The sequence below is a fragment of the Pelodiscus sinensis genome, chromosome 31 (genome assembly GCF_052426305.1).
Source record: "Pelodiscus sinensis isolate ZL-2025 chromosome 31, ASM5242630v1, whole genome shotgun sequence".
NCBI classification, from domain to species: Eukaryota; Metazoa; Chordata; order Testudines; family Trionychidae; genus Pelodiscus; species Pelodiscus sinensis.
In genome coordinates this window covers 10,590,573-10,613,476 of record NC_143082.1, presented here as the reverse complement: position 1 = coordinate 10,613,476, position 22,904 = coordinate 10,590,573, and the positions used below count along the sequence as shown (strand labels likewise).

The window sequence follows — 22,904 nt, the reverse complement described above, 5'->3', positions numbered from 1 at the left end:
CCAGCCGCCATTTTGTTTGCCCCGCGGACTATGAGGCCGAGTCTTTATGCCGTAGTGCTGGTGGGGGCACTGCTGCAGCGAGCAGGCGGCGGCCGCGGGGTCCTGTCCCCGTGGAGCTCCGCCAGCAGTAAGGTTCCCGCAGCTGGGAGTTGCGGGAGGGCGGGTAGCGCCCCAGCGGCTTGGGCGGGCCGTGCCTCAGGCGCCGCGTAGCCCCGGCACCCACACTACGCATGCGCAAGTAGCCCACCTGAACTACAGTTCCCATTACTTCCTGGTGTGACACGACTGCGCTTGCGCCCCCAAGAACTTCATGACCCATGAGGCTCTGCGACATCTCCATGGTGATGCTTGACGTGGCCCCTAGCTCAGCCCCCAGCTCGCGTTGGAGCGGCTGGCGGGAGCCCACGAGACCCAGTGGGGTGGCTCTGGTGCACCACACTGTGTCACCCAGGTCTGGCCAGCTCTGCCCGCTCGCAGGCCTCGTGGGCAAGGTGAAGCGGCCTGACACTGCTGCACGCCACATGAAGTAACCCGAGTGCTGAAATCCAGAGTCAAGCTCTGTTGGATCCTCTAGACCTGGATGAAGTGTTCTCCTGGGCACAAAATATCCCGGATACACTGAGGCTGTGTCTACACTGGCCACTTATTCCGGAAAATCAGCCGCTTTTCCGGAATAACTTGCCAGCTGCCTACACTGGCCCCTTGAATTTCCAGAAAAGCACTGACGATCTACTGTAAAATCATCAGTGCTTTTCTGGAAAAACTATGCTGCTCCCGTTCAGGCAAAAGTCCTTTTCTGGAAAACTGTTCCGGAAAAGAGCCAGTGTAGACAGCACAGATTTCTTTTCTGCAAAAAAGCCCCGATCGCGAAAATGACGATCGGGGCTTTTTTGCGGAAAAGCGTGTCTACATTGGCACGGACGCTTTTCCGGAAAAGGGCTTTTCCGGAAAAGCATCCTGCCAATGTAGATGCGCTTTTTCCGGAAATACTTATAACAGAAAACTGTTCCGTTTTAAGCATTTCCGGAAAAGGGTGCCAGTGTAGACGTAGCCTGAGTGGAAAAGATCTCAAAGGGAATCCCAATGTACGGGTAAGCCCCTTCCCTCCAGTGGTGCTGAAACAACTTGTACAGGAGGGTGCTTTGAGCCATTTGACGTGACACTGGGTCAAGTCCGAGAATGCTACTGTATCCCTTGTTCCAGTACCTGTGCATACTTTTGGTATCTGCATGGAAAAGGATGGTTTCGTGCAGGGTTTTCCAAAGTGTGCTCCATGGAGTTCTGAGGCTCTGCATGGAGATTAAGGGCCCCTCCCCCCGAGAAAATATTAATAGTTGTATGATCCTGTTATGTTGTTACTAATTTTATGATAGCTGTCGGGGGGCGGGGGGGCATTTATAAGAAATATGCAAGAAATAAAAATAGAATTCCAAAACATTATGTATTTGGGTACCTATTGAATAAAAAAAAATCTGAATATTTTAAGGGCTCCGCCATATTTTCAAGACTCCATAGGGGTTCTGCAGCCAAAAATCTTTTGGAAACCCTGGTCTAGTCTGAGGATGCTACTCCTGGCCATTTAAGAGGTTCCCTGCTGTGCTGTAGGCTTCCTCTGCGATACGAGGCAAGTTACTTTAGGGAGCTGACACACACAGACTAGCTGTAAAATGGGGATAATATTGATTCCCTATCTCATCAGTGTTGTGGTGCTAAATCCATTAAGGTATTCAAATATTATGGGCACAGGCCACAAAAATCCCTATATAGTTTAAAAATTTGTGCCCCTTTCTGCAAATCCATTTGTTCAAGAACTCCTAGACGGTAAGATCTAGGACAGATAACTTAAAGCAAGGTCAGGGTTTGATTGTAACAGGAAAACAGGAGGGCTACGTCTACACTGGCCCCTTTTCCGGAAGGGGCATGTAAATTTCAGCAGTCGTCGTAGGGAAATCCGCGGGGGATTTAAATATCCCCCGCGGCATTTAAATAAAAATGTCCGCCGCTTTTTTCCGGCTTTTAAAAAAGCCGGAAAAGAGCGTCTAGACTGGCCCCGATCCTCCGGAAAAAGTGCCCTTTTCCGGAGGCTCTTATTCCTACTTTAAATATCCCCCGCGGATTTCCCTACGACGACTGCTGAAATTTACATGCCCCTTCCGGAAAAGGGGCCAGTGTAGACGTAGCCGAGGGCTGTGTCTACATTGGCACCCCTTTCCGGAAAAGGGATGCTAGTGTAGACTTTGGAATAGGCAAATCTGCGGAGGATTTAAATACCCCCGCGGCATTTGCATTAACATGGCTGCCGCTTTTTTCTGGCTTGGGGAAAAGCCGGAGAAAAGCGCCAGTCTAGACGTTATTCTCCGGAAAATAAAGCCTTTTCCGGAGGATTTCTTATTCTTATTCCTACTTGAAAGTAGGAATAAGAAATCCTCCGGAAAAGGCTTTATTTTCTGGAGAATAACATCTAGACTGGCGCTTTTCTCCAGCTTTTCCCCAAGCCGGAAAAAAGTGGCAGCCATGTTAATGCAAATGCCGCGGGGGATATTTAAATCCCCTGTGGATTTGCCTATTCCAACGTGCTACGTTAGCATCCCTTTTCCAGAAGGGATGCCAGTGTAGACGTAGCCGAGGTGCCTAGATTTGATTGTTTTCCTTGGAAAGGGAAGGGGCTAAGTGAAGGACACTATACAGGCAGTCCCCGACTTACGCGGATCCGACTTATGTCGGATCCGCACTTACGAACAGGGCTTTTCTCGCCCCGGAGCTCACGGGCGGCGGGTCGCCACCCATGTCCTCCGGGGCGAGAAAGCTTCTCCCGGTCCCCCTGGTCTGCTGGGGGGTCCAGCAAAGCCGCTGGACCCCCCCCCCCCCCAGCAGACCAGGGACACCAGAGCAAAGCCGCCACCTGGCTTTGCTCCCGGGCAAACGAGCAAAGCCGCCCAGGCGGCGGCTTTGCTCTGGTGTCCCTGGTCTGCTGGGGAGGTCCAGCGGCTTTGCTGGAACCCCCCAGCAGACCAGGGGGACAGGAGCAAAGCCACGGAGAACGCCCGCAGCGGGACAGCCCGCGCCTGGGCTGTCCCGCTGCGGGCGTGCTCCGCGGCTTTGCTCCCCGTCTCCCTGGTCTGCAGGGAGACGGGGAGCAAAGCCTTGGAGCACGCCCGCAGCGGGACAGCCCAGGCGCGCTTGGGCTGTCCCACTGTGGGCGTGCTCCGTGACTTTGCTCCCCATCTCCCTGGTCTGACCAGCAGACCAGGGAGATGGGGAGCAAAGCCTCGGAGCACGCCAGCAGTGGGACAGCTGTGGCGCGCCTGGACTGTCCCGCTGCCCGCGTGCTCTGCGGCTTTGCTCCGCGTCAACCTGGTCTGCTGGGGGGGGAGGGGTGCAGCTAGTGCCCCCCCCCCCAGCAGACCAGGCTTTTCTTGCCTACCCCTGGGGTAGAGCAGCTGGGGGCTGGCGGGTTGGTCCTGCAGCGCCACTCGGGACCAACCCGGCAGCACCCCAGCTGCTCTGCCCCAGGCGTCCTGATTAAGCCGCTGCTGGTCAGTTTCAGCAGCAGCTGAATCAGGACGCCTGGGGCAGAGCAGCTGGGGTGCTGCTGGGTTGCTCCAGTAGCGCCGAGGAGCCGCGCTACTGGAGCAACCCAGCAGCACCCCAGCTGCTCTGCCCCAGGCGTCCCCAAGTCAGCCGCTGCTGAAACTGACCAGCGGCTGACTACAGGAAGCCCGAGGCAGAGTTGCTCTGCTCCAGGCTTCCTGTAATCAGCTGCTGATCAGTTTCAGCAGCAGCTGACTTGGGGACGCCTGAGTTTCTTAAGTTGAATCCGTATGTAAGTCAGAATTGGCATCCAGATTCAGCCGCGGTTGAAACTGATCAGTTTCAGCAGCGGCTGACGCCAGTTCCGACTTACATACAGATTCAACTTAAGAACAAACCTACAGTCCCTATCTTGTACGTAACCAGGGACTGCCTGTACTCATAATCACCATTGAAGGTGTAGAGTGCAGGGAACAGCTAAACTGCAGAGTGGCCACTGGAGGCAGCCACACCACTAAGGGAGTGGCCAGCTGGGGACAGAACTTGCCATTCTCCTTCGAGTGGTCCCCGTGGGTGCTCCACTCTGGGTGCTGGTGCGTCCTCGCGCCGGCGACCGGAGACTTTTCTAGCTGTTTCTGCCGCGGCGCGCAGGCGCCGTGGCGCCCTCTAGTGTTGTTCGAACTGAAGGGCGCCTGCGCGCGAGCGGCTCCTCAGTTCCTTCTCTACCGTCCTCGGCAGCAGACGGAGCTCTCTCTCTGCCAAATCTGTCAGAGAAAAACAGTTAAAATTGTCGTTTTTACCCCCCTCTTTCCTCATTATCCAAGTTCTTAGACCCCCCCTAACCAGTTAAACAAAAAAAAAAAAAAAAAGTTTTTCTCCGGTTGCGGTTCGCCGCTTGTTCCCCAGCCCTTCATGCCCGGCTCGCCGGGCTTTAAGCGCTGCGAATCATGTCGGGACGCCATGCCGGCGTCCGACGGACACTCTGCGTGCATTAAGTGTCTGGGGGAGGCACACCAGACGCAGAAGTGCCAGCACTGCTCTAAGCTAACAGCCAGAGCGCGACGTGACAGAGCCAACAGACTCACGACTCTCTTATATGAGAAGTCGTTCCGTCCCTCCTCAGACGATTCGCCTCAGCAAGCTAAGGGTATGGAGAAAGATCAGCCTCCTACCCATTCTTCCTCCGCGACATCAAAATCTGCTCTCCCTCCGGCCTCAGCTATGTCCTCAGGATCGCCGGTGAGCACTGTGGACATGCCGGGAACCTCCGGTGCGCCGCGGTCTAAGACGCAGGCACTGCACAAGAGAGCTCATTCTGAGCCGAATCAAAAGGCAACGGCACCGGCCGCTTCGGCACCTAAGCCGTCATCGGCTCTGACGGCACCGTCTATGGAGCGCTCGGTACCGAAACAACACCTTACGGCACCGGGCCCTGCACCAAAGAAAGCCCGCACCGAAAGCCTATCCAGTAAAACCTCGGTGCAGAGAGGTACGTCGGCACCGACATCACCACCGAAACCGCACCGCTCGGCACCCTCTCAAAGCCGAAGCCGGTACCGATCCCCGGTGCGGAGTCACACCTTGTCGGCACCGCCATCCCCGGCTTTCTCCATCCATTCTACCAGATCACACCATTCTTCAGCTAGTGGCATCGGAACCGAACCAAGAAGCAGATTCTCATCACAACATTCCAGCCCATCTCAAAGACTTCCATCCTGGCAAATGCCTGCGGTTCAGTACGCATACCCTCCCCCTCCGCACCAATGGTATCCACACCAGTACCCCTATCCACCACCGCCATACGCCACACAATGGCAACCGTGGAGTCCACACCCAAAGAGATCTCACCACCGACCCTCATCTACAGTCTCTAGGCCACCTCCAGCCTCTCGCCCTGCTACCACATCAGCTACAGAGCCAAACTCTCCTGCTCCTTCGGATGGCCATGATTCACTTTCTGACGGCGAGACCAGATCTCCTATGCACAACTCCTCTTCCTCCCCAGACGAAGCGGTCACCACTGATGCCCCACCGTCGGGAGATGACATTAAAAAGTTTCAAGAGCTCTTTAAATGAGTAGCACTAGCTCAAGAAAAAGATCTTCAGGAGGTCCAGGTCAAACAATATCGACTTCTCCGCTCACTTCAACCCCCAACAGCTACTAGAATCGCCATCCCGATGGATGAGGCTATTATGGACCCAGCCAACAACATTTGGCAAACGCCAGCGTCCATTACACCAACAAACAAGAGAGTAGACTGCAAATATTTTATCGCTCCCAAGGATATGGACTTTCTGTTCACCCATCCACCCCCTAACTCCCTGGTAGTAGATTCGGTCCGACACAAGGGTAAACAGCCTAATTTAAGATCAACCCCACAAGACAGGGATCACAAAAAGGTGGACATTATGGGCCGAAAGGTCTATTCTTCTTCCACACTACTCCTTAGAGTGGCCAATTATACCGCTATGCTGGCAGACTATAATAATGCCAATTACGCGAAGCTCCAGGACCTTCTTCAACATCTCCCGGAGCATAAACGCCCAACCCTCCGTAGCATTATGCAGGAGGGCCTGGCCATTTCACGCACAGCTTTACAGTCAGCCATGGACGTGGCAGACACTGCGGCTTGAATTACAGCCTCCGCAATAGTCCTACGCCGAATGTCATGGCTACAACCCTCTGGCGTCCCTAGGGACCTTCAACAAAAGGTCGAGGATTTACCCTTTGATCGCACCAATCTATTTGCATCCAAGACCGATGAGGTGCTACATTCTATGAAGGACTCCCGTACAACCCTTAGAACTCTAGGAATGTACACTCCTCCTTTTAGAAGGAATAGATATCAGCCTTACCAACGACCCAGGGAACCATTCCTTCAACAGCCCAAATACGATTTCCGTAAACAAAGACCACTTCGCCGTAGACCTCAGCGTCAACAGCAACATGCCACACCTCATCCCCCGGCTGGCAAGCAGCAGGTTTGAAGGCCTGGTCGAGAGCCAGGAGGCCAATCCGCCGACCCTCCCGATAGCTACCCTACAATTTCACTACCCCCTCCGAGCTTTTTTCCACCAATGGTCCCTCATTACCTCGGACAAGTGGGTTTTGAATTTAGTCCAGTCTGGCTACGTCATCCCCTTTACCTCTACCCCGCCCAACCACCTCCTACCCTACCCTCTTTCAGGGACCCCTCTCACGAAACCGCACTCCTACAGGAAGTCTCACGCCTCATTCAACTGGGCGCAGTAGAACACGTACCAACACAATTCCGCGGCCGGGGATTCTACTCGACGTACTTCCTAACCCAGAAGAAGACAGGAGGCTGGCGTCCCATTTTAGATCTCAGGCGCCTCAACAAATACATTGCATACCACCGTTTCAAGATGGTTATCCTTTCAACTATCATTCCCTCTCTTGACCAACACGATTGGCTTTCGGCTCTCGACCTTCAAGACGCGTACTTCCATATTACAATTCATCCTGCTCACAGACGCTGTCTACGATTTATAGTGGGTACACAGCATTACCAATACAGAGTACTCCCGTTTGGCCTTTCTACGGCTCCCAGGGTATTCTCCAAGACTCTATCAGTCGTAATGGCCTTTCTCCGACGCCAAGGCATCATAATATTTCCATACCTGGATGATTGCCTCATAAAAGCTGTGTCTTTCCAAGAAGCAAAGGCCATGACAGACACCACAGTAGACCTCCTACTCAGTCTCGGGTTCCACGTAAATTACGCAAAATCCACTTTGCGTCCCATACAGAAACTGGAATTCATAGGCACCCTCCTCGATACGATCACAGCAAGGGCCACTCTTCCCGATCACAGGTTCACAACGATATGCGACCTTGTCTGAGCAACACAGGCGGCACCTACTGTCACGATCCGCCATTGCCTCAAAATCCTAGGGCACATGGCCTCTACAACTTACGTCGTCAATCTCGCCAGACTCCACATGAGGCCCCTTCAGTCCTGGCTCGCTACGGTATACAAACCCTTCAGAGACCAAATGAGCAAGCATGTTGCGATCCCACCTTGCGTTATCAATTCCATGCTCTGGTGGACAACCCCTCGAAACATGCTACACGGTGTCCCCTTTCAACGTCCAGCGTCTACTCTAACACTCATAACAGACGCATTACTCATGGGATGGGGAGCTCACCTGGGAACCATCACAGCCCAAGGCAAATGGTCATTCGTAGAGCAAGCACTCCACATCAACATTCTCGAGCTACGGGCAGTCAGATACGCATGCCAGCATTTCATTCAGCACATAGCTCACAAGACCATCACCATTATGACGGACAATACCACATGCATGTATTACATCAACCATCAGGGTGGCGCTCGCTCCCCTTCTCTATGCTCGGAAGCCACCAAATTTTGGACCTGGTGCCTATCCCATGGGGTCACCCCCTCTGCAGTATACCTTCCCGGAATACTCAATGTCACAGCAGACACCTTAAGTCGCACATTCATGGACCAGCACGAGTGGGAGATCGACAGAGACGCCCTCACACCGATCTTCCGTCTTTGAGGCCAACCGGAAGTGGACCTTTTCGCCACAAAGAACAATCGCAAGTGCCACCTCTACTGCTCCAGGGGAGCCCTGGGCAGGAATTCCCTCGGAGACGCCCTTTCCATCGCATGGAATGCCTCCCTCCTCTACGCCTTTCCCCCCCTCCCACTCCTGCACAGAGTCCTGGACAAGATCAGATTGAGTCAGGCACGCGTGATTTTGGTGGCACCTGCTTGGCCCAGACGAACATGGTATCCTTACCTCCTCAAAATGATGATAGCAGAACCGTATCCCTTCCCTCCACGCTGCGACCTCCTCTCACAAGATCACGGTCAAACCCTTCACCCGGACATCACCAGGCTGAAGCTCCACGCTTGGCTCCTTCATGGCTCCATGATGCCGAAACTGCCTGCTCAGAACAAGTAAGACACATACTAATTAATAGTCGCAGACGCTCTACTAGGAAGACCTACCGCTACAAGTGGACGCGTTTTTCCCAATGGTATGCTCAGACCCATGCAGACCCACCACACCTTGCTCCAATACATGACTTATTGGACTACTTACTCTCTGAAACATTCCGGTCTAGCACTTAGTACTATTAAGGTCCATGCCGCGGCCATAGCAGCTTTCCACTATCACCCTCCAAGCTCTTCTTTCCTCGCTGACCCAATAACCAAGCGCTTCTTCAAAGGCCTGCAGAACACCTTTCCTCCGGTTCGTCCGCCAGTCCCCATTTGGGACCTGAACCATGTCCTCAAAAGCCTCACAAAACCCCCGTTCGAGCCGATAGCAACCTGCTCGTTCTCTCATTTGTCGATGAAGGTGGCTTTCCTGGTCGCCATCACCTCCAATAGGAGGGTGAGTGAGCTTGCAGCTCTGATGGCTGACCCCCCATATACTGTGTTTTTACAGGACAGGGTGGTACTTAGACCCCACCCTAAGTTCCTACCTAAAGTACTCTCTCCCTTCCACGTGAATGAACCCATACACTTACCTGCATTCTTTCCTAAACCACACACTGAACCGACCCACGCCGTGTGGCACACTCTCGACGTCCGACAAGCTTTGGCGTTTTACATAGATCATACGAGACCATGGCGGGCCTCGCCTAGACTCTTCATCTCATATGCGGATAGATCTAAGGGACAAGCAGTCTCATCTCAAAGAATCCTGCATCAAGACCTCTTATACTTTATATAACAAAGATTTACCTGGACTTATCACAGCTCATTCCACTAGAGCAGTGGCTGCCACGACCGCTTTTCTCCATAATGTGCCATTACAAGACATTTGCAACGCCGCTACCTGGTCATCCGACCATTCCTTTGCACAACACTATGCTCTCTCCACCTCGATAGCATCTTCTATGGCGGTTGGACAAGCAGTGCTGTCTACAGTTACTACCACACGGCTCCAAACCCACCTCCGCGAGCCGACAACTGCTGTGTAGTCACCCAGAGTGGAGCACCCACGGGGACCACTCGAAGGAGAAGAAAGAGTTACTCACCTTGTGCAGTAACGGTTGTTCTTCGAGATGTGTCCCCGTGGGTGCTTCACTACCCTCCCTCCTTCCCCTGCTTGGAGCCTGATGCTCTGGTGGGTAGAGAAGGAACGGAGGAGCCGCGCGCGCGCCCTTCAGTTCGAACAACACTAGAGGGCGCCACGGCGCCTGCGCGCCGCGGCAGAAACAGCTAGAAAAGTCTCCGGTCGCCGGCGCGAGGACGCACCAGCACCCAGAGTTGAGCACCCACGGGGACACATCTCGAAGAACAACCGTTACTGCACAAGGTGAGTAACTCTTTCTTTTGCATGCTACTGACCCAGGTAAGTGGCCCTGCTGCCCAAAACCCCTCTCCCTCAACCCGCTCTGTAAATGCAGATGAGTTATGTTGTTTACCCCACCTCACATAATACTACACACTCTTTGTAAAAAAGTTCTTTGATGGCCTTGGGCATCAATGCAATGGATGTTACAAGTTAATTAGACTTAAAATTTTGCATAGCTTTAAAGAAGATTTTGCACTATTTTTATTAATACTTTTAAATTAATTATTACAGTCACATTATATAAGCACAATAAGACACCACTACAATACATATATACCTCTGTGCAACTGTTCCTTGATTCAGCAGAGCACTTGACAACATAGTTACATTCAACCACTTGCTTAAGTGATCACTATTAATCAAAGCACTTAAAGATAGAGCCAATGTGAAGTGATGACAAGCACTTAGCTGAATCAGGGCTCTAAATGGAAATGCAAATGATAGTTGTAATAGCATTGATAAACCTTTTGTAAATCTCTTGCAGAAAATACTAGAAATGTACAATCTCTTCATATTGCAATCTCAACAGTTTGACTTATTTTGTTTGTAGCATGTGGAGAAAGGGTACTGGTGGATATGATATCAGGACCTCGGATTGTAGGTGGACATGATGCACAGCTTGGAGCATGGCCGTGGCAAGTTAGTCTCCAAGTTTACCAAAATGGTGTAGGATTTAAACATCTGTGCGGTGGATCTTTAATTAATGAGTATTCAGTGCTGACAGCAGCACATTGTGTTAGACGACAAATGTACGTATTCAGTTCTAAATCCTCTTCTGTTAGCTTAAGTGTGAGAAAGATATAATTGACCAGATATGAATCACCTGGCACAGGATACTGGCTGCCCCTGACTTGCGATGCAATCATTGAGATAGCGTCGCAGATCGGGGGCATCATAACTCAAGCCCACATTTATGAGAGGCACCATGCGCCGTCGTAAATGAGGGGCCGAGGACATAAGTCGGGGGATTTCAGCCCCTTCTGCACTTACGGAAAAGGTCGTAAGTGTGTGGGGGGGTTGTAAAGCGGGGGCCTCCTGTAATTTTAAATGCTATTGGCATTATCAGTGAACAAAATGGAGGACCAGATGCTATATTATGGAAATCAGTGGGCGTTTTGCCAGATTCACATGGATTGAGATCTAAGATTGCAAAACAATTAATGGGCAATAATCACCAAACTCCTGTGTCCCAATATTCCCTAGTGTTGGTATTAAGTCATTTTGTGCAACGTAAGCCCATCGGTAGCCCTCCACTAAAGGGTCTATAGTCAAAGTAATCATAATTGGAGGTCTCTGCATCCCCAGGGCTGGGAGCTCCACATCAACGGTCCCAACGTAGAGGGCAAGCTTAGAGTGGACTGAGGTTTTTTTCAGGTTTTTTACTAAAAGATTAATTTTTTTCCAGGAATGTTTTATCTCAGTCAGCTGTACTGTTCAGTAACCTTCGTACTGCACTAGCAAAATGTTGCAATATTTGGATAGCAAACATTGCAGTGGATTTTTCAGTTTTTCTAAACTACACTCCTCATCTCTTTTAGTCTACTAGGTTGTAAAACCTTTATTTAGAAAACCAACTTTCAGAGGCTAATTTTTCATATTATTTTAGAGTACGAAATGCCTCAAGAGATTTATTAATCTACTGATACATCCTTAGGCCTCCAGAGTTCTCAAGTTACAATGGGCAGGTACCTCTCCAGCCCCAGAGCACCCCAGAATCTAGAGGGTACAAAGCCCAGTGCCACTTTTGCTTCTGCCTGGCCACAAGTCCTGTGCAGCACGTCTTAGAATCTCACCTCTATACTTATTTTACAGATCCTGTTTTCATAATTGTTTCTTTTACTGTCAAGATTCTATGCTTCCACGTTCCACTAAACATTCCACATTCCTTTAAAAAAAATCTCTGCTGCTAAAGAACTCACTCTGACCTCCAAGTCATGACTGGGTAGCCAAATCTGAATATTATCTGAAAATATTGATGTAGATTTGCCTTGCCAAATAGTACTAATGGAACCAAATATGCAGTAATGTATATTTAGTTCAGCTATCTCTACATATTCATTATGAACTTGTCCCAAAGATATTTAATATGGGATTTTCAAAGAATGTTGTAAAATGTGCATAAACTTCCAACAAAACAAGTTTTAAAGAATGGGAACAAGTAATTTATTTCTTTACTTGTATCATAGTTATAAGAAATGAATTGTTTCTCTTTTGCACTTGAAAGGGAATCCTCTGAATTGTTATTCATGCATAAATTCGGCACTTTACACCTAGGTCTGAATAAAGAATCTAATTATCTTACCCATTACAAAGATAGCTTCCCCAATTATCACCTCTAATATCATTAGCTCACAGACATTTACTTTCCCCCCCATCCCCGTTCTGTTCTGAAATTTGATTTGTCCTTTTCATATGTGTTCATTTTTTTTAATTGTATCCTTTGGTATATATGGTTGTGACAGTTTTCTTCCACTATTTGATCTGAGTAAGTGGGTCTAGCCCATGAAAGCTCATCACCTAATAAACCATCTTGTTAGTCTTTAAAGTGCTACATAGTCCTGTATTTTGTTTCTCTTTTAGAGACCCATACTACTGGAGAGTTATGATTGGCCTTCATGATACGTCCAGACCTGAGAGACATACTGTGAAGAGAAGAGTTAGAGATATTTTTGTCCATTCACAATTCCAGATGGAGACATTTGAAAATGATATTGCATTATTTAAGCTATATAAATCTGTAAGATACAATGACTATATTCAGCCCATCTGCTTGCCCGCTACTCACTTTAATCTAAACATCAACAACCAAAGTACGTGCTTCCTAAGTGGTTGGGGAAGTATTTCAGAGAAAGGTAAATGTTTGCATGCTTTTTTTTAATTAATTGGTGAAACAAAAGAATAGGTAATTTCAAGTAATGTGAATTTACTTGATGTGATGGCATTATTTAAATAATTTTGTTTTGAGTTTAAAGGGTAGCTTTTTTGAAACCATCTCTTTGGCATTTCTTTCCTAGATACTGCTGCCATTCATGCTCTTCTTGACTTTATTTCAAAATAAGGTGGTCACCTGTCAAGACTGTTTCCCACTCTCTGCACTTTAAGTGCAAAAAATGGGGACCTGCAAGAGACTTTACAATATCCTGACACCAGTATTCCCTTTAATATTTTCCGTCCTTCAGCAGGCTGAATTTTCTTTTGGGAATGTTGAAATTCCTTATGTGCACCACACCACCACTATTGAGGTTGTATGTGGATGTGCAGTGTGTCCCAATACAGACAAAAAACATGGGTATAAATATATATTTTAAACAGTCCATAGGAATGGAAGACAATATATTAAAACAAGGCATAATTAAAAAGGAGCAATGCTTAAGATGTTTATTAAATATGAAATCAAATAAAGAAAATACTACCGTTGGAGTACATCGTCCTAACAAGCTAGTAAACACACCAAAATGGGGCATAATGCAAATAGCTATTAGGGATGTAAAATCTCCTTCAATTGGTTAACCAATTAACAATTAAAGGGAGCAGAATAGGGGGACCGTTCCAGCCCAGCTGGACTGGAGTGGCCCCTCCATCGCAGGCTAGGGCTGCTCTAGTCCAGACGGTACAGCCCCATGTCCACGGCAGGTTGAAAGCTGCTCTAGCCCCCAATGGTTAACCATAACTGGTATGCCTCACTTGTTAAGGCTTACCAGTTAAATGGCTAACAATTTGCATCCCTAATAGCTATATAAATAAATCAAAGACATGGCCATTAAATAAAAACATAAAAAATGCACAGCTTTTAGATGCTAAACAAATCTATGAGTCAACTAGAAATAGTCATGTTCTCCTTGAAAATATGAATGCAATATTTACTGACACTGGAAAGGAGGGTAAAAGGCTTTCACTCAGTCTTATACACTTTCTCTGGGGAATGTTTAGGCTCCATGCTATGCAGTGAAACTGAGACCTGTAAAAACAGATAAAAGTTCTGGTTTGAACTTGTGTGTGTGACTCACTCAAAGAGTAGAAGTCCCAGAGCACATATCCGGAATCCAACTCCAATTGAAAGGTCAAACAAATTAAACAGAATCCATGGTAAAGTTCTTCCAGTTTTAACAATTTACCATGTCTTAACTAGTAACATAGGATTTTTTAAAACAATCATTAAGATCAGACTTTGCAGATATCTACAACACCAAAAAAAATTCTGTTAAAAGAATCCTTTTCTTTCTTACCGTAAGCCAGTAACACCTATGTAAACTTTGTTTGAAATGTAATCATGCAACTGTCATGAGATAGGCTTTTTGTTGCAGTATTCAAAAGCAATCTAAAAGCTTTTAACCATTCTGAAATTTTGGCACCACCCCATACAGCCTGCTCCAGCCCAGGAGGGAGTCCTATGTCTGCAGTGCAAATAGGGCTGCTGTGTTGAAACAGACAGGGTTTGACTCTTGCTGCCTCCAGCCCAGATGGAAGCAAGTTAAGACACCCCAAACAAACCCTCCTCTGTCCTCACTGCCCAGATGCCAGCACCCACTTGCCCCCTATTTCCACCACCTGTCCCATGCAATCTGCTCCCCTTCCCCCAGCCCAGGAAGCTAGAGGAGAATGCTGGGATTCCTCAATGGGAGCTGCAGGCAAACCCAGCTACTGTAATAAGATCTCTGTAATCAAACCTCTCCTCTCTCAGGGAATGTCTACACAGCAAAGTTATTTCAAAATAACAGCTGTTATTTCTAAATAACTTTACTAGCATCTACACAGCCAAACTGCTATTTCAAAATTAATTCAAAATAGCGGAGCGCTTATTTAGAATTTGGTAAACCTCATTCCACGAGGAATAACACCAAATGCAAAATAGCTATTTCGAAGTAAGTGCTGTGTAGACACTTATTTCGAAATAGGGGGCCGCCAGCCTTCCCAAGGTGCCCTAGTGGCCACTCTAGCCTCAACCAAGAACACTCCTCTCCCTCCCCCCACTCCCTAGAGCCCTTAAAGGTTGCTTTCTGTGCAACTGAACCCTCTTAAAGAAATTGGCTCAGCTTAGCACAATGTACAAGAAGGAAATAACTTGAAGCACAGTGCCTGTGCCAGCTCCAAGCCTGCCAGCCCAGAGCCAGCAGTCACTGCTCCTCATCTAGTGGCCCCAAAACATAAGCCAACAAGCCACTGGCAGCCAGCCCTCCACCGCTCCTCGGGAGCACTCTGCCAGCTCCCAGGAGCCTACCAGGGCCCAGAGAAGGCAGGTACCTTCCTGGTCCAGGGTAGATATCATGGACCTTATTCAGGTTTTGGGGGGATGCCCCCAACATCCATGATCTCCACACTAGATGGAGGAATGCGGCCATCTATGGCAGGATAGCTGCCAGCCTGGCCACCAAAGGCCACATGCAAACCCAGGAGCAGGTTCGCATGAAAATCAAGTTGGTCCGGCAAGACTCCCAACCCTGAGCCCTGAGCTTCCCCTCTCCCTTCTTCCCCTTGCTTCCCCCTTCCAGCTCCCTCCTCCCAGGTTTCCTCCTCCCCTCTCCCACCCTCTCTTCTCCCCTCTCCTGCCTCCTTTTCCCAGTCTCATCAGCATTTCATACCCCAGTTTTGTTAAATAAAGAGCGTTTGTGTTCATGAAAATACGTGTATTTTATTTTACATCAGGAAGGGGGGTTAGGGAGCGGTAAGTGGAAGGATGTAAGGAGGAATGAGGCACAAGCCTCCCAAGTGGGGCAGACCAGGGAAGCTCTTAGTGCTCCTCATGGTGGAAGCTCTCCTGCAGAGCCTTCTGGATACTGACAGCCCCCCGCTGGACCTCCCGGATGGCAGCCTGCAGAAAGTGCAGCCAGGTCACAGCAACATGTCCACGAGAAGCACCACAGTGCCCAGGGGCAGCTCTGTTTCCATGTTGCAGAGTGCTGTGGTGTCCCAAGTGAGGGCAATCAGAGCACACAGAGACAAAATGCTGTGCTGTCCCTCATCAAGATAGGCAAATAAGCAGGGAAACCTGAGAACCAGCTGTCCAGGGGTGGTCCCTTTAAGCACAGGCCTATCCTGATGCCCTGCTGGACCTGGTTCTGGCTGGCCTTAAATGCGATTCAGCGTCCACTCAGTGTGGATGCGTTATTTCGAAATAGCAAAACGCTATTTCGAAATGCATTTTGTGTGTAGTCGTGTTATTACAAAATAACTTATAAGATATTTCAAAATAACCCTGTAGTGTAAACATACCCTCAGATACCATGCAAGAGACATGGCACAGCTCTGGCAGCAAAGTGTACACTGAAGCATTCAATAATAAATCAATATCTTAAAGCCAATTATATTCATAAACAGTATATAAATAGATTTGCCAAATTGTCTCACATTCTTAATCTTCAGCACGAGTAGTCCCAGTGAACTAAAAAATAAATATGTGCACAAAGTGCTACAGTTGTAGTAGCAAAATGGTTATGTTAGTTATATTCTGTGTTCCATTACAGGACAAGGCTCACCTATATTACAGGAAGCTCAGGTTGACATTATTCCTTCTAATATTTGTAATGGTTTTGAATGGTATGCAGGGATGGTTAATAACAACATGTTTTGTGCTGGCTTTGAGTCTGGAGGTGTCGATAGTTGTCAGGTAAGACTTTACTTTTCTATTTCCTGCTATCATAGAAATTTGTAGAGCCAGGATTTGAGCATTAATATAGTAGTAATAATAAACTGAAAACAAAGGTCAAATCAGTAGAGAAAACATTATCGGAGAAACAAGAGAAAAGAATGATGATTTTAGAGAAAAATAATCTGAATTTAAAAACAGCGTGACACAGTAAAAGGAAATACCAAGATAACAGAAAGAAGGAACAACAAAAACAAGACAAATTATTTATGCAATACTTGACAAAAAGATTACAATAAAATACAATAGGTTGTATTTACATGGATACTAGAAGATTTAGCTGGCATTGCTCAGATCCTTAACTCAAATAAGTTTTCCTTTTCTTCATGTAAATCATTGTTTTGGGGTGGGTCTGGGGATGAAGACTTTAATATATAGGCTGCCCTAGGGAGAGAGGACTGTCCCAGCCCTCTGTCACCACAGCAGTTTGGGGCCAGGTGTGAAGTGCCTGTCCATGGCCACTGCAGTTGCAGAGAGCACAGCTGGGGGAAGGGTTCATATCCTGTAACTGGGGGACAGACAGATATACAGACAGACACACACATTCTCTGAACTATATAGTAGATAGCTGTCCCTTTCTCTAACCCTGCTGCCCCAGTGAGATTATAGCTGTCTGGGTTCCAATCTCTGGCTCCTTGCTGCCCCCCCATGGTCATTCTGCAGTATAACTGTGCCTCCTACAAGACCCTTCCCTTTCCGTTTTATGAGAAACAATTACATTCTAGGCACATCCCATTCTCCTGGCACAAATAAACCCTTATCTAGTTGTAATTTATAATAAGAGGAAGCAGCATACCAAATTTGGTTGTCCTAGCTCTTACTGTTTAGGAAGAGTTCTTGAACAAATGGACTCACAGATGGATGGACGGACGGACGGACACACACACAAACTCTCTCAAATATATAGTAGATTTATATACAAATTGCTTATATATGTATATTATATAAATGTTCTACGTATGTTATATAATATGTATATTATATAAATGTGTAGTGTACATCTATACTAAATCTGTCCATTTAATGTAAGTGTATGCCTGACAAGAAATACCTACACATCATGGTGAGCAAAGTGCAAGATTTTCAGAAGTGTCCAGAACTTGGCATTTCCCATTGATATCTGTGGAGAATCTTCACTCCATCTATCTTCATCACTGTCCTAATTGAGAATAATGGGAGCTGCTAGGTATGGAACTCTTCTGAAAATCTGGTCCTATGCATATATAGGCCCCCATTTAGTTGATATGTCTTAGGCCAGGTCTATACTTAGACCTAGCAGTTCAGCTAAAGTCCACAACTGGAGCTGTAATCAGCTTACTTAAGCCGAGCTTACACTTCAGACAGCTTCTCTTACTCCTGGCAAGGGTAGGAGTACCAGACACCGGTGGGGGCACTCTTTGAGTTTGATTTAATGAGTCTTAAATAGACTCACTAAATCAAACTCCAGAATATTGAACTTGGCAGCAGTGATCTTCTGCGGATGAAGACCCACACGCAGGGCAAAAGTCGAATTAATATATGCAACTTCAGCTATGTCAATTGTGTAGCTGAAGTTGAAATAGCTTAATTCGGCTTTTGGTACTGTCTACACAGAGGAAGTCGAAGGAAGAGCACTCTTCCTTCAACTTCCCTTGCTCCTCATAAAATGAGGATTACAGGAGTCAGAGTAAGAACTCCTCCATCTCGCCATTATTAATAATATCGAAATAATGGTCATCTTATGTTGGATTCTGTAAATCTCATTTTATGAGGAATAACATCTATTCGAAATAGGGACCGATGGGATTATGTTTTCCAATATGCATTACTTTGCATTTATCAATATTGAATTTCATCTGCCATTTTGTGTCCAGTTATGTAGTTTGGTGAGATCCTTGTGAAGCTCTTCAGAGTCTGCTTTAGACTGAATTATCTTGAGCAATTTTGTATCAGATGCATATTTTGCCACTTCACTGTTTCCCCCCTTTTTACAGATCATTTATGAATATGTTGAATAGGGCTGGTCCCAGTACGGACCCTTGTGGGACACCCCTAGTTGCCTCTCTCCATTCTGGAAACTGACCGTTTATTCCTATCACATTTCCTGTCTTTTAACCAATCAATGCAGACTTCTTATTGCATGACAGCTTACTTTGCTTAAGAGCCTTTGGTGAGGGATCTTGTCAAAAGCTGTTTGGAAATCTAAGTACACTACATCCCCTGGATCCCCCTCGTTCCCATGTTTGTTGACCCTCTCAAATAACTCTAGTAGAGTAGTAAGACATGAATTCCCTTTACAAAAATCATGTTGACTCTTCCTCAATAAATTATGTTCACCGACATATCTGACAATTTTGTTCTTTACTATGGTTTCAAACAATTTGCCTGGTACTGATGTTAGACTTAATGGTCAGTAATTGCCAGGATCACCTCTAGAGCCCTTTTCATAAATTGGTGTTACATTAGCTAAACTCCAGTCATTTGGTACAGAAGCTGATTTAAAGGATAGGTTACACACAATAGTTAGTAATTCTGCAATTTGACATTTGATTTCTTTCAGAACTCTTGGGTGAATGCCATCTGGTCCTAGCGACTTGTTACTGTTTAGTTTACCAATTTGTTCCAAAACCTCCAAAAACACCTCAAGCTGAGACAGTCCTCAGATTTGTAGTAAAAAGAACGGCTCAGGTTGGGGAATCTCCCTAATATCCTCAACTATGAAGATTGAAGCAAAGAATTTATTTGGTTTTTCCACAATGACTTTAACATTTCTTGAGTGCTCTGTTAACATCTTGATTGTCCATTCGCCCCAATAGTTGTTTAGCGAGCTTTCTGCTTCTGATGTTCTTTAAAAACAATTGCTATAACTTTTTGAGATTTTGGCTAATTGATCTTCAAATTATTTTTTTGTCTCCCTTATTACAATTTTCATTTCTTTTGCCAAAGTTTATGCTCCTCTCTGTTTTCCTCACTAAGATTTATCTTCCACTTTTAAAACAATGCCTTTTTAATCTCTCACTGTTTCTTTTACTAGGATGTTATGCTTGAGTGGCGCTTTTTTGGTTCTCTTACTATGTTTTTTAATTTGGGGTATACATTTAAACTGAGCCTCTATTATGGTGTCTTTGAAAAGTTTCCATGTAGCTTGCAGGAACAACCAGGTTCCTTATTATCAAGTGATCCATCCCCTGTCACCCATTCTGGCTAAAAGACCCTAGAGACACTTCAGAGCATGGTTTTGCATCCCTGCCTATCCTGACCAATCAGCATTGATGAAACCTATCCTCCCTGAAATTATCTATAGAGCCCCGCATAGATACAACATTTCTATCCACAAAAACAAGCTGTGAATATCTGCATACACATCTGTGAATGTGAATATCCGCAGATATAAAGCGGATATCTGCAAATTTTCAGGGTTCTAGACGATAAGCCTATTATGAGCCATTACTGTTTATATTTGCATATGTGCATAGTTCAGACAGTAGAATTTAAATTCAGTTAGGCTATGTTTACACTGCACAGTTATTTTGGAATAAGCTATTCTGGAATAGTTATTCTGAAATAGCTTATTTTGAAATAGCACATCTATATTACAGGGAAGACTCAAAATTAATCTAAGGCAGGCTTCGCTAATGTAGACATGCTATCTCAAGTTAGAGCCCCAAGAGGAATAAATTAGAATGGCTCTGGTGAGGGGTTATTTTATAATAGCAGAAGTGGAGCACCTACACAGCTCCTATTAGTTATTTTGGAATAAACTTAAAAAACAACAAATGGTCTGGTAGCACTTTAGGCATTATTCTTGGTAGAATGAGGTTTACAGAAGTCAGAATAAGCCATCCATTATTTCAAAATAATGGAATTGTTGTTATTTTGGAATAACAGCTGTTAATCACTCCCTTAGTGATTTATAGGTATGTAGTTTTAGGGTAACCTGAATGATAGAACGTAGACTTGTGGAGGAGATACATTTTTGAGAACTTCCCCAGTCTACTATATCAGAGACTTTGTGCTTTTGTTTGTTCAAGAAACAAAATTTGGTATGCAGCTTCCTCTTTTCATAACTTAAAGCAAGGTCAGGGTTTGGTTGTGCTAGGACAATGGGATTTGCGTGGAAGGCAATTGTTTTTCATCAGACAGAACGGTAGGGATGTGATAGCAGGGATAGTTATATTCACGAATGACCTCAGGGCAGCAACAGTTATGCCCCTGAATGACTACAGGGGATAAGCACCCTAGCCTCAGGGAGCAGCCACTGGCCAGCAGTGCCCCTCCTACCCTGGCACCATCCCAGGTCACCCTTGGGGAGCAGCCACCAGCCAGCCCCTGCATGAGTTCCCCCACTCTGTCCCCGCAAAGTTGGTGAGCATTTGCCCCCCTCCTTCCCGGCCTAAGCCACCACAACCTCCTGTCCTGACTCCTGCACCCCCACCTCTGCCCTGAGCATCTCCTTACCTTCCAGCCCTGACTTGTGCACTCCTCCCACACCCCTAGCCAGTGCCTTGAAGGACTTGAAGAATGCTTGGTAAGTCTTTTAACAGGGACTATGAAAAACCTACTATAGGTATGTTGGGCCAGGTTAAGGTTACCAGATGCAGATGTATAGTGATTCATCCATATATTATAGATATAAATGTTTTCTTTTCACCATTAGTAAAAGATAATTATAATATTAATTCTAATGTTGGTGCCTTAAAATTTTAAAATACTGGAAATAACTATGCAGTGTGTGTGTGTGTTAATTGTGTTCTTGTTAGGGAGATAGCGGTGGACCGTTAGCTTGCTATAACCAAGACACCAGCAAATATTATCTAATAGGGATTACCAGTTTTGGATTTGGATGTGGCCGACCCAAACTTCCTGGGATCTATGTACGCGTGTCTCGATACAGAAGATGGATAAATTCTCATCTTTTGCTGGCTAGCAAAGCCACCAGGACCCTGAGCATTACGCTGTCTCTGATTCTCTTGACTGTGGGGTGGACAGCACACTATGATTTAGTTGTACTAGAGACTTCAGGTGGCCTCTCTGAGATTGCCACTTGAACTCTGCATGAATAGGTGGCACTCATGGTTTCTTTGAGTAAGTATCCTTAATGAATGTGTGTGAATACCACTTGTTTAGTAAAAGGCATAGTTTTTTTCTTTTATCTAGCCATCCCACCTATGTACACAGCCTATAATAAAGCATTTTTATGAAATAATCATAAGCATAATAGAGAAAGATACTATACAATTGCATTAGTATATTTTGTGGAGCTTGAACTTTACAAGCATGATGAAAACCAGCCTGTTTTATAGAATGTTGTTATAAAGGTTATGTTGTTCATTAAATAAAGGCTCACTTAAGAAAATGTGCATTATAGTAATTGGCTGGCACAGCATAGTGATCCCTTGTTTGTTAAAGAGATGATCTATGATTTAAGGAAATTACAATGTCTATTCTATTCTGTTCTAGATTTAAAGAGACATTGTCATGTAAATGTATGTTCAACATTGTCTTTAATATAAAATGTATTTTCCACCCAGATAGATACAGATTTTGTTTTGTTTGAGGGAAAACCTTTTTGTAGTGGGGGGCCCAGAACTGGACACAATACTTCAGATGTGGCCTCACCAGAGCCAAGTAAAGAGGAATAATCACTTCTCTGGATCTGCTGGCAATGCTCTTCCTAATGCACCCTAATATGCCATTAGCCTTCTTGGCTACAAGGGCACACTGTTGACTCATATCCAGCTTCTCATCCACTGTAACCCCTAGGTCCTTTTCTGCAGAACTACTACTTAACTGGTTGGTCCCCAGCCTGTAACAATGCTTGGGATTCTTCCGTCCCAAGTGCAGGACTCTGCACTTGTCCTTGTTGAACCTCATCAGATTTCTTGTGGCCCAGTCCTCCAATTTGTCTAAGTCACTCTGGACCCTATCTCTGCTCTCAAGCGTATCTACCTCTCTCCCTAATTTAGTATCATCTGCAAACTTGCTGAGGATGCAATCCATCTCCTCATCCAGGTCATTTACAAAGATATTGAACAAAACTGGACCTAGAACTGAACCTTGGGGCACTCTGCTAGACACCGACCGCCATCCTGACATCGAGCCATTGATCACTACCCACTAGGCCCAGCCTTCTAGCCAGCTTTCTGACCATCTTACTGTCCATTTATCCAGTCCACATTCCCTTAACTTGCTGGCAAGAATATTGTGGGAGACCGTATCAAAAGCCTCGCTAAAGTCAAGGTACAGGCAGTCCCAGAGTTATGCAGATCCGACTTATGTCGGATCCGCAGTTACGAAAGGAGCCCTCCCTCTCCCTGGTCTCCAGCAGACCAGGGAGAGGAAGCAAAGCGGCGGAACACGCGGGCAGCGGACAGCCCAGACGCGTCTGGGCTGT

At 46.4% G+C, this 22,904-nt stretch overlaps 1 protein-coding gene and 1 long non-coding RNA gene across 2 annotated transcripts; one reads left to right on the top strand and one right to left on the bottom strand.

Annotated features, from left to right (window-relative positions):
- TMPRSS12 (transmembrane serine protease 12) lies at positions 1-21,634 on the top strand. Its single transcript, XM_089774680.1, has 5 exons — positions 1-127; positions 10,439-10,637; positions 12,469-12,740; positions 16,350-16,492; positions 21,271-21,634. The coding sequence occupies exons 1-5, from the start codon at positions 31-33 to the stop codon at positions 21,556-21,558; spliced, it is 999 nt and encodes a 332-aa protein (XP_089630806.1). The 5' UTR covers positions 1-30; the 3' UTR covers positions 21,559-21,634.
- LOC142818940 (uncharacterized) lies at positions 4,029-9,191 on the bottom strand. The gene is made up of 3 exons (XR_012896630.2): positions 9,056-9,191; positions 8,320-8,467; positions 4,029-4,295 (listed from the first exon to the last, which is right to left on the bottom strand). It is a non-coding gene; the product is annotated as an uncharacterized LOC142818940 (long non-coding RNA).
- Positions 21,635-22,904: the final 1,270 nt, after the last annotated feature.

Bases quoted from the DNA above. Each gene is read 5' to 3' on its own strand.
- TMPRSS12 (XM_089774680.1), top strand. From the start codon at position 31: ATGAGGCCGAGTCTTTATGCCGTAGTGCTGGTGGGGGCACTGCTGCAG. The intron at 128-10,438 runs GTAAGGTTCCCG...TTTTGTTTGTAG, and splicing joins CCCGTGGAGCTCCGCCAGCA to CATGTGGAGAAAGGGTACTG. The intron at 10,638-12,468 runs GTACGTATTCAG...TTTCTCTTTTAG, and splicing joins CATTGTGTTAGACGACAAAT to AGACCCATACTACTGGAGAG.